The sequence below is a fragment of the Cebus imitator genome, unplaced genomic scaffold (assembly GCF_001604975.1).
Source record: "Cebus imitator isolate Cc_AM_T3 unplaced genomic scaffold, Cebus_imitator-1.0 Scaffold179, whole genome shotgun sequence".
Classification (NCBI taxonomy): domain Eukaryota; kingdom Metazoa; phylum Chordata; class Mammalia; order Primates; family Cebidae; genus Cebus; species Cebus imitator.
Window position 1 is genome coordinate 1,018,769 of NW_016107494.1, and position 11,199 is coordinate 1,029,967.

Genomic DNA, 11,199 nt, shown 5'->3' on the forward strand with positions numbered 1-11,199 from the left:
TAGAGATGGGGTTTCACCATGTTGGACAAGATGGTCTCAAACTCCTGATGTCATGATCCACCTACCTTGGCCTTCCAAAGTGCTGGGATTACAGGCGTGAGCCACTGTGCCCGGCTGGTGATTTTTCCTAATAGTTTCCCATATTTATTTATGTATTTATTTTTTCATTCTTCGTTTGTCTATTCTTTCCTTTTCACTTTTTTTCCTGGAGTAATTTAAAGTAAATCCAAGATATCATATCATTTTGCTTATAAATACTTCAGAAGACATCTCCAATGGATACATATCTGATTAGGAGGTTGTCAAGGGAAAATAGGTAAGCACTGTATCAGTAAATACATACAGACATACTTAAGGGGCTCCCATATGAGAGTCTTTGTGACATAAGTTAATCATGGATTTGACTGAAATACATTATTTGATGGGTAATCTAACTGTGCTGAATATTGTTAGAATACTAATAACTGTTATTTATTGGGTTCTTATTATGCTCCAAGTACAAAGCTTGTCATTTTTACCCAGCATATCATTTGAATTCATATAGCAATGTTATCAGGTAGACATTATACCTAAATTTTAGATTCAAAGTATTAAGATTTCCCAAGATTTTAGACTAAAGGAAAGTATTAAAGCCAGCTCTTTCTAGTTTCAGAGTGTCCTCTGCTGCTACGTTACAGTGGCACTGTGTTTCACAGCCCCAATTGAATTCTAAAGTTACCCAGGACACCATTGCTGGAAATGAGAGCCATATGTGATTCACCCTGGTATTCTCAGGTCTGTAGCCAAATAAAACAGTGAAAATTTAAAAAGAATGTATGTGATTTGTAAAAGACACCATATAGGAACAATCTGCTAAGTGAAATTAACAAACAAACAAATACAAACTTTGGAATCAAATATTCTGGCCCAAAATTCTGACACATTTTTCACAAATGTAGTGTGATTTACTCTTTGAATTTCAGTTTCTGTACCTGAAGAGTGGCTACCATGTCTCTCCTTTAATGCTCATGAAAGATACAGTTTTCCCTTTCATAAATTACTTAGCGAAATATCCTGAAACACTATCAGAATCGCCGCTTTCTCTGCCTGCAATATACGTAACACAAGAATTTTCGTCAGCGAACTTCCCAATATGAAGCAAAGCATCTCCTTCCTCCTACCAATGATTGAGTCATTCTTCTATTAGATAACAGTAGCTATTTAAATACTTCAGCAGAAGCTCACGTATTTTTAGTTTGTTGAAGTTCGTGACTGCTGCACTCTCTCTTTCTTGGCTTGGCTTTGGAAATGACTTTTGATGACCTAAAGATCAAGACTATGAAGGACCACCCTGATGAGAAGTCAAATGGAAAAAAAGCTAAAGGTACTAGGGATGGGAAAATGTGTACAGGGACAGAATCCCAGTGTTAGCCCCAAAATGTAAATTCATCAAAGAATGGGATTAGAAAGCTAAACACCCAAGTATGGGAAAATAGAATTAATACCATCTGCTTAAAAGAAAAACAAGTAGGCTATAATAATGATGATGATGATGACAACTTATTTATAACAATTTATACTGATATTCACTACAGGTTATTCTCTATGCTATTCACTTTAAGAGTATTATTTCTCGGAATCTTTACAACAACACTTTGAGATTGGCAGTATTACTATCTCCCTTTTACAGAGAGCTAACTAGGCATCAAGAGAACTAACAACATCATATTACCCAGTTTTATGGAGCTAATAAGTGGTAGAGCTAGGACTGTACCACAAACTCCCATTTATCCAGAATTCAATACATCGGGGGTTCGGGAAACAAATTTATCTGGTGTATACAATGATAATTTCTGAAAGTGTCCTTAAGGCATACAAAAACCTGAAGTACTTCATGAATTATGCAGCCAAAGTAAATGATATTTAGTATAGTTTAGCATAAGTTACATTTTGTTGTTTACTACTGCTTTGAAAAATTGTAAGTTCTGTTTGACACATACAGTAAATTAAATTGCATTGTTATAAATTAATTCGTAATCTCAATTCCACAGACAATCTGGATAAATTGCCTCTTAGTCTAGATCTATTTGGAGGAAAATGAACAGAATATAAGGAGAGAAAGACAGACAAGTATTATCAGAACTTTGGATAAAGAAATTTCAAATTACGTTTCCAAAAACAACATAGAAATCTCTCTCAATAGGGAACATAGGTGTGAGCATGGAGTGATTTAACATTTGAGCAAATAAACTTAATTGGTATAAAAACAGTGCTGGCATTTACAGGTAAAACCAGAAGTGAACAATAGTCATTTGTTTATTCACTTACTCATTATTTGTGTAGTAAACATTGAGGGCCTGAATTTTACTATAATCATGAGATTGATTCTTCTTTCAGAATCTTGATAAGATCAGGCACCTACTGCAAAGAACTGGATTGCTTTCTGATTAGAAAATCACTAGAAGGGGCAGCAGTTGGATTAATGGTCTCTGCCTTCCAAGGACACAGGACAAAAGGGAATCTATAGAAAAAGGGAACGTGCCTTTCTGCACAGGATCCTGTGACTCTTTTTCCTCTAAAAATTTAGTTTTTCATTATTTAAGAGTGATGTGGCCGGGTGCAGTGACGCACACCTCTAATTTCAGCACTTTGAGAAGCCGAGCCTGGTGGGTCATGAGGTCAGGAGTTCGAGATCAGCCTGACCAAGGTGGGGGAAACCCTGTCTCTACTAGAAATACAAAAATTAACAGGGCATGCTGGCATGTGTTGGTAATTCCAGTGACTCAGGATGCTGAAGCAGGAGAATCACTTGCACCTGGGAGGCACAGGTTGCAGTGAGCTGAGATTGTGCCACTGCACTCCAAACTGGGTGACAGAGCGAGACTCCATTTAAAAAAAAAAAAGAGTGATGAGGGTATCTGACGCCCTGTAATGTGGAATGAACACTGACCAGAGAGTTGAAAGACTGGTTGAAAGATTTACACAGAGATATTTGCCCCCGAGGCTAGAATTAAGAAATTATTTGCAAGAGACACAACTATCGTCTACAATTTCTCTCCTAGCTTGCCACACACACTCTAGAAGCCAATAAGTATTGAATCAGAGGATGAACCATATTTATCCCTTTCAAGTTTCTATCTTCTTTTTATCATTTGCGGAGTCTAACACAGTACCTTTGATACATGAAAATTTGAATATATCTGACCACTGCTTGACTTGGATTGTTATACATTCACATTGGAAATTTTATTATAATGTTTCAAGTCAAGTAGCTACTGACAATTAGACTAAAGACTTATTTTTGGGATTTAGCATCTGTGTGATCTTAAGCAAGTTACTAAACCTTTCATTCTCCTTATTTGCATACAGAGGATAATGATATCAGTGCCCTATGTGTTTATCTCAGAAGATGAGGAAACCAAATACATTGTATGGAATGTTTTTCTACAAAACCAGTAATATCTGTGGGGTTTTTTGTGTTTTTTAGTGGTGGAACACATAATTGGATATTCATACACCTGTGAGCTAAGTGATTTGGTTTTTTTTTCAAAATGGTGAACATTTCTCTTACAAAATCAAGCCTACACTTGGTGTGAGTGGAGGACATGCTGTTAATATAAACCAAATTAATATCAAGGTTTCATCCCTACTGAGATGTCGGTCACCACCTGCAGAGGTGTGTCCTGCAGATCCTGACTCAACGATGGTTGAATAAATGCACTCTCACACCCATTACAGTGATTTAAGTGGGCTAGGGATGGTCGTTGACTGCTTTCCAAGGGCAATTGCAGCCAACCAACCAAGACCCCCGTCCCATTCTCACCTTTATTCAGTATGGATTTAATAACAGAAGTCCTCAGTTAGCATGCTTGTGAATAATTAATATGGTTAAAAGAGTGGTTTTATGAATGATAAAAGCTTTAGGTTCTAGGGCCCAGAGTAAACACCATTAACAGGTAATTCCCCTTTGACCTCCCCCTGAGAGGACCATCCAGCACAAAGTTTACATGAGCAAACAGAGTAGCGACAAAGGAATGTGGGGTAAACAGACTTAAACTGGGAAAGACTCTTATCGTCTCTATCTTTTTCCTATGCGGACGTAATGAACCAGCTGCCTTCAGCCTGTCCCAATAAAACCTCTCAGCCTTCTAAAAGGTTTGTGACTAATCTAAACTTTCTCTTCCCTAATATTTTGCCAGTCACCTCAAGTGAATTCCAACACCTACTTCTCTTTGATTAATAACCCCAGTTACAAGATGTAATTTTGGTGGAATAATAATTGAATAGCATAAAATTATTTATGAAGTTATTTGAGGAAATCTCAGTTGATTGACGAAAGTTTACTTGCTTGATGTCTGACATTTGTTTATGTTATTTATGAAACACACTGTGTGTGTGTGTGCATGTGTGTGCACACATGTGTGCACATGGGCTATATTAAAAACTTCAGGCTCTCTGCACTGTGGATGAGGCTGATCCAACCAAGCTGGACTGTGTGTTTCCTGAGGAATCATTGTGGGGAAAGTAGATAAAGTAACAGCTTTAGAATCATATATTTAGATTCAAATATCTGGTATTGAATCTTGACTCTGAATTTACTGGTTGTGTGACCATGGGTCAATTACTTAAATTCCTTAATTCTTCCTGTTTTCCATTACTAAATGTGTATGATGAATTATTTGCAGAGTCATTTGGAGGCCTGGTGGTATGGAATGCAAACACCAAGTACAGACATGCTCCAAAGAAGGGTTTGCTTACTTGTTCACTCTTTTTTGTCTTTCTTCTGTCACTCTAGGTCTTCCCTTTCTTTATTCTCCATGGTGGTGCCCGGTTGCTGTGACTCTAGGGGTCCTTTGCCTGGGATCAGTGGTGATCATTATAAAGCTGGGTGTGGAATGTAAGTGCAAAAATAAGGAACTGATATTTGTCAGGGTGGGAGTGTTGGAAATGAGGTTAATAAATATAGTATATGGTTTATAAGTTTCTTTCATAACACCTACAAACAGCCATGATTTAGATTCATTTTAGGCAAAAAAAAAATTTTTTTTGAGACAGAGTCTCAGTGTCACCCAGGCTGGCGTGCAATGGCATGGTTTTGGCTCACTGCAACCTCTGCCTCCTGGGTTCAAGTGATTCTCCTGCCTCAGCCTCCTGAGTAGCTGGGATTACAGGTGGGTGCCACCACACCAGGCTAATTTTTGTATTTTTAGTAGAGACAAGGTTTCACTATATTGGCCAGGCTAGTCTTGAACTCCTGATCTCATGATCTGTCCACTGTAGCTTCCCAAAGTGCTGGGATTACAGGTGTGAACCACCGCACCCCAGCCAGCAAAATGTTTTTATAGTGACCATCAAGATAAATGGGTATATTGTTCATCCTCAAATGGAGGCATAAAACGAAGATTACAATTGGTTAGTGTTTTTTGTTTGTTTGTTTGTTTGTTTGTTTTTATAACTTCACGGATAGGCTGGGTGCTGTGGCCTACGCCTGTAATCCCAGCACATTGGGAGGCCCGAGGTGGGTGCATCACCTGAGGTCAGGAGTTCAAGACCAGCCTGGCCAACGTGGTGAAACCCCATTTCTACTAAAAATACAAAAATTAGCCAGGTGTGGTGGTACATGCCTACAATCCCAGCTACTGAGGAGGCTGAAGCAGGAGAGTTGCTTGAACCCAGGAGATGGAGGTTGCAGTGAGCAGAGATTGCACCACTGCACTCCAGCCTGGGCAACAGAGTAAGATTCCATCTCAAAAAAAAAAAAAAAAAATTGGTGGATAGAGCCTATTTAAATTCTGAAATGATGGAGAAGACAATAATTTAAAGTTACGAATCTCCAAGATCATCTGAGAGGCCCAAAAATAAAAGAAATTTTATTTGGCTTGCTGAGTTTTGATAAAGATAATTAAATACCATTTTAATGTTAAGAATGAGAAACACAATCTTAATAAATAAAACATTTAAAACAAAACATATTTCAAATGTATAATAAGAACATTTAGAAAAGAGAGGATGGATATTGAGGAAAAGAAGGGTGAAAAGAAGGTCTAGAGTGGCCAAGAAGGAAAGAAAATGGGGCCCATCATTCACTCGACCTGCCTGTGAATTTAGGTTATGGATCTGAGTGGTTTAGGCTACCCAGGATCCAGATTATTATGGCCATTGAAGTGCTATTTGCTTCTTAACTGTTGTTCAAGTCCACAGACTATTTCATTTTAAATCTGTCGCTTAGAGCCTTTCCTAGTGACTGGGAGAAGTGCCCTTGACTCAGAGGTGGTGATCAGAAAAATCTTCTGAGCCTTTGATTAACAGGATCAAAGCTGCCTTCAAACCAAGTGGCCTGCTTTGTATTGCGCCATCAAAATTTGAGAACTGAGACCTTTGACCCTTAACATTTATTGGCTGCTTGATTTCACAATCTTCACTTTATCGCCACCCTTCCTAAAACATACTGTAGCCGGGGTGGGGGGGAAAGAAAGAAAACATGCTTGAAGACTCTTGTGACACAGTGATTTACAATAATTCTGTGTGTGGCTGTCTCAAAAAAGGGGTGTGTGCCACAGTTCTTCAAATTAGGAAGTCTGGAAGAGTAGACAGAGTGGGAGGAAATAAGACATAAATAGAGTAAATCACTAATGACAATTCCTGCTGGTAGTCACTGAGTCTGATGGGTGTCTATTTAGGTTTTCTATAAGGTTTAGGCTGTCTATAAGGTTTTCCTTATTTTATTTATTACACTACTTTACTGGTTATCTTGTGATTACTTTTAATTTGTAACTCAATTTTAAAAACTTGGTAATTTTTAAAAAAAATTATAAATGTTTGCAATGTTCCTGACATTAAACAAAATACCACAGGAATATTCATGAACCTCCACATCTGTAATTTCTGAGTAAACTTGGGTCATTTTTCAGCAGCTTATGTATTGTCAAAATAGATTTAATTCTGTTTTGATTTCCTAAAAAAGTCTCTTGAGGGATTTTTATTTGGGTTGAAACTAGAGTCTTAATGAAATTGTGATTCAGTATCCCAGGTATCGGATCTCCTAACACAACAGCAAGCAAACCTAACTCACCAGAAAAATAAACTGGAGAGACAGATCTCAGCCCGGCAACAGGCAGAAGAAGCTTCACAGGAATCACAAAAAGAACTCAAGGAAATTATTGAAACCCTCGCCCAGAAGCTGAATGAGAAATCCAAAGAGCAAATGGAACTTCACCAACAGAATCTGAATCTCCAAGAAACACTGAAGAGAGCAGCAAATTGTTCAGGTATTGGGAGAAGGGTGGGTGAGGAGAGATGGTGGAAGCTTTCTGTCCAATCTTAACTATTTTTTGGAAACAACTCTGGGCTCAAAATTGGTGTATTGTTATGCATATACTTATTCATTCATAATGTTCTATACAAGAAGTTCTTGATTTTTTTTGTTGTTGTTAGATGGAGTTTCGCTCTTTTGCCCAAACTGGAGTGAAGTGGTGAGATCTCTGCTCACTGCAATCTCTGCCCACTGGGTTCAAGCGATTCTCCTGCCTAGCCTTCCAAGTAGCTGGGATTACAGACACTGCCACCATGCCTGGCTAATTTTTGTATTTTTAGTAGAGACAGGGTTTCCCTGTGTTGGCCAGGCTGGTCTCAAACTCCTGACCTCAGGTGGTTCACCTACCTTGGCCTCCCAAAGTGCTAGCTAGGATTACAGGCATGAGCCACTGCACCCAGACAATTTTTTTTTTAGAAGGAGTCTTGGTCTGTCGCCCAGGCTGGAAAGCAGTGGTGTGATCTCGGCTCACTGCAGCCTCTGCCTCTCCAGCTCAAGTGATTCTCCTGCCTCAGTCTCCCAAAGTGCTGGGATTGCAAACATAAGCCACCACCATGCCCAAGTAATTTTTGTACTTTTATTAGATACAGGGCTTTGCCATATTGAACAGGCTGATCTCGAACTCCTGACCTCAAGTCATCTGCCTGCCTCAGCCTCCCAAAGAGCAGGGATTATGGGTGTGAACCACCGTGCCTGGCAATAAATTCTTAATTTTTATCATAACCACCCTATGGTATGTCAAATCTTTGTGAAATCTGATTTAATTAAGCATACATTTTGGTGGATTTAAGTTTTTCTTCCTTGTAAGAGCCTCTTCTTTCTAAAATTTTAGTTGTGAAATTTTTTTTTGAGAGCTCTGTCATACCCAGGCTAGAGTGCAGTGGTGAGATCTTGGCTGACTGCAACCTCCCCCTTCTGGGTTCAAACAATTCTCTTGCCTCAGCCTCCTGAGTAACAGTTTTGAGATTTTTCTTGAAGAATTCTGCCACCCTCACCCCTTTCCATAGATCCTTATCTCTTTCCATTTCAGTGCCTTTTAATAGCTGTATTTCTTTTTCTAAAGGGTCTTTTTGTCCTTGCAACTGTCTACCCTAATTCTACATTAGCTCATTCTATGGCATTATTTCTTAAAGTGTACTACATCAAATTACTAATTTATTTTATTTTATTTCAATTTTTTGAGATGGAATCTTGCTCTTTTGCCCAGGCTGGAGAGCAGTGGCCTGATCTCGGCTCACCGCCACCTTCGCCTCCAGGATTCAAGCATCTCACCCTCCCAAGTAGCTGGGATTAAGGTGCCCATGACCACGCCTGGCTAATTTTTGTTTTTGTTTTTGTTTTTTTTCTGAGAGGGAGTCACCCAGGCTGGAGGGCAGTGGCACTATCTCAGCTCACTGCAACCTCCGCCTCCTGGGTTCAAGAGAGTCTCCTGCCTCAGCCTACCGAGTAGCCACCACACTTGGCTAATTTTTGTATTTTTAGTAGAGACAGGGTTTCACTATGTTGGCCAGGCTGGTTTTGAACTCCTGACCTCAGGTGATCCACCTGCCCCAGCCTCCCAAAATGCTGGGATTACAGGTACGAGCCACTACGCTGGGCTCATCAATTTAAATAGTACCAATGGAGGTTGGCTGGCTTGCAAACATTACACAGATACTTCAGATTAGACAAAAATATGAGGAGCCCAAGAAGTCTATTTATATAAGAAGAAATGAGTTAATTTTAGTTGTCTAAAGGGACTCAGAATCCAGAGGCAGGCAGAAATAGTAGCATCTATAAGAAGATTATGATGTGAATTCTGATACTGTTACAGAAGCTACTGCATTATTTGGTCTTTCTGCAGTATGTCATTAAATCTGGTATATATTTTTAGGCATGGGGGAGTTAAAAGATGTGACAGAGTCATTCAGAGTTACTTTGTCTCCTTGGAGGTGCATAAATTAGTGCCCTATTGTCTAATAGTAAGCAACTGCCTCTAATAAACAAAGATCTTTTTAACTTCTTGCTTGCAATTCACTTAATCTCAACCACATAATTTCTTTGAATAAAGAGTATATAATAACAGTTCACAGATACTTAAACTTTTCCTTAACAGGTGAAACACTGAGACCTAGGTAAAGTTAAACGATAATAAAAAGTAATTTTGTGTAATGTTTTTCAGTTTATAAATCCCTTCACTATTTAGAAGTCATTTACATTTTCAAGATGAGCAGAAATTTTTAGACAAAATAATTTTTAGCAAGTATCAAACATATTTAATCTCTTTAAAGTTGAGCTTTCAAGGAAATGAATATACCACCTTCAAGAAGGCTTAAAGGAAGAAGATTTATATATTAAGGGTAGGAGTGTTTATAAAAGCAGAAATAACCACACACAAATCAATGGTTATATCACAGGCAAGGCCATAAGACAATTTTGTCTTTATCAGTTGCATGGGATTAAATCTACATCAGGACCATTAGGAACTATCTCCTAGAGATGCCCTGGATGAACAACTGATAAAAAACAATAAGTGATATGTCTGATGCTGGTAGATATACCAAGTAACATGTTCCATTCCTTGACAGTGTCCGATAAAGGCTAGTTAGTACAGATACCGAATAAAGCTCTACCTTTCATCAAGGACCTTTGAGACGTCTTTAAAAAGTAGTATTAAAATGCCATATATATAAAAAAAAAAGGCCTGGTTTTTCCAGGGTTAGGCAAGTTTTATCTTTTTTACTAAAAGGACTGCCATCTTCAATGTATTTATGAGTGGGGAGAGATGCTGAGATGTTATTATGTTTGCTTTAGGCCAACGAGCTAGTGGGATGCAGGCCTTTGCAGGAATAGACTTTACATTTAGCAATGGAATTTGAGGTGGTTCTCAAGCTTTACTGGCCAAGATAGTGAAAACCCGTCTCTACTAAAATACAGAAAAAACATATTAGCTGAGTTTGGCGGTGCATGCTTGTAGTTCCAACTACTCAGGAGGCTGAGGCAGGGGAATCGTTTGAACCCGGGAGGCAGAGGTTTCAGTGAGCTGAGATCGCACCACTGCACTCCAGTCTGGCAACAGAGTGAGACTCCAACTCAAAAGAAAAAAAAAGTGGCAGATTAAAGATTTACCATCAAGATTCTGTATCAAAATGTCCTGAGTGTCACTGAGAAACACTTCCTCAAATGGTTTTAACTTAAAAGTTTAAAAAGTAGTATGTTAGAGACCGGGCGTGGTGGCTCACGCCTGTAATCCAAGCACTTTGGAGGCCAAGGCGGGCGAATCACCTGAGGTCGGGAGTTCAAGACTAGCCTGGCCAACGTGGTGAAACCCTGTCTTAAAAAAAAAAAAAATTATGTTAGAGTGGTGAAACACACAGAATCTAGAATTAGATTTCGTAGGTCCAGATTCTCCTCTATTTGTCAAAAGAAGAAAATGAATGGAACCTATCTCATGGAGATATTATGAGGATTAAATGAGTTGATATCTGTAAAGTACTTCCAACAGTTTCTGGCACATAGTGAGTGATATTTGTATTTGTTAAATTATATAACAAATACAAATATCATTGTATTTGTTAAATTATATAACAAATACAAATATCACATACTATGTTTATTTTGGTGTACACACACATACAAACACACACACACACGCAAACACATAGAAATGCAGTTAGTTTAAATACTACATTTTGTAATGTGTCCTTCTTCCTTTGTCACAGCTTGGAAAACTTACCCAGACTGTCTTTTTAGTCCACAAAACCTCACATATATCTACACATATATATTTTTGAGACAGAGTCTTGCTCTGTCACTCAGGCTGGAGTGCAGTGGCACGATCTTGGCTTACCGTAACCTCCACCCCCTAGGTTTGATGACGCACACCACCATGCCTGGTGAATTTTTGTGTTTTTTTTTTTTTTTTTTTT

The 11,199-nt window shown here is 38.6% G+C and overlaps 1 protein-coding gene across 2 annotated transcripts in view; it reads left to right on the plus strand.

The window, feature by feature from the left end:
• Positions 1–1,161: 1,161 nt before the first annotated feature.
• Positions 1,162–11,199, plus strand: part of OLR1 (oxidized low density lipoprotein receptor 1) — a 14,513-nt gene continuing 4,475 nt past the window's right edge. For both annotated transcript variants that reach the window (XM_017545362.2, XM_017545363.2), the window contains exons 1-3: positions 1,162–1,363; positions 4,775–4,876; positions 7,002–7,247. In XM_017545362.2, coding sequence (XP_017400851.1) covers positions 1,288–1,363; positions 4,775–4,876; positions 7,002–7,247 — 424 coding nt within the window. In that variant the 5' untranslated portion in view covers positions 1,162–1,287. The remainder of the gene's footprint in view (positions 1,364–4,774; positions 4,877–7,001; positions 7,248–11,199) is intronic.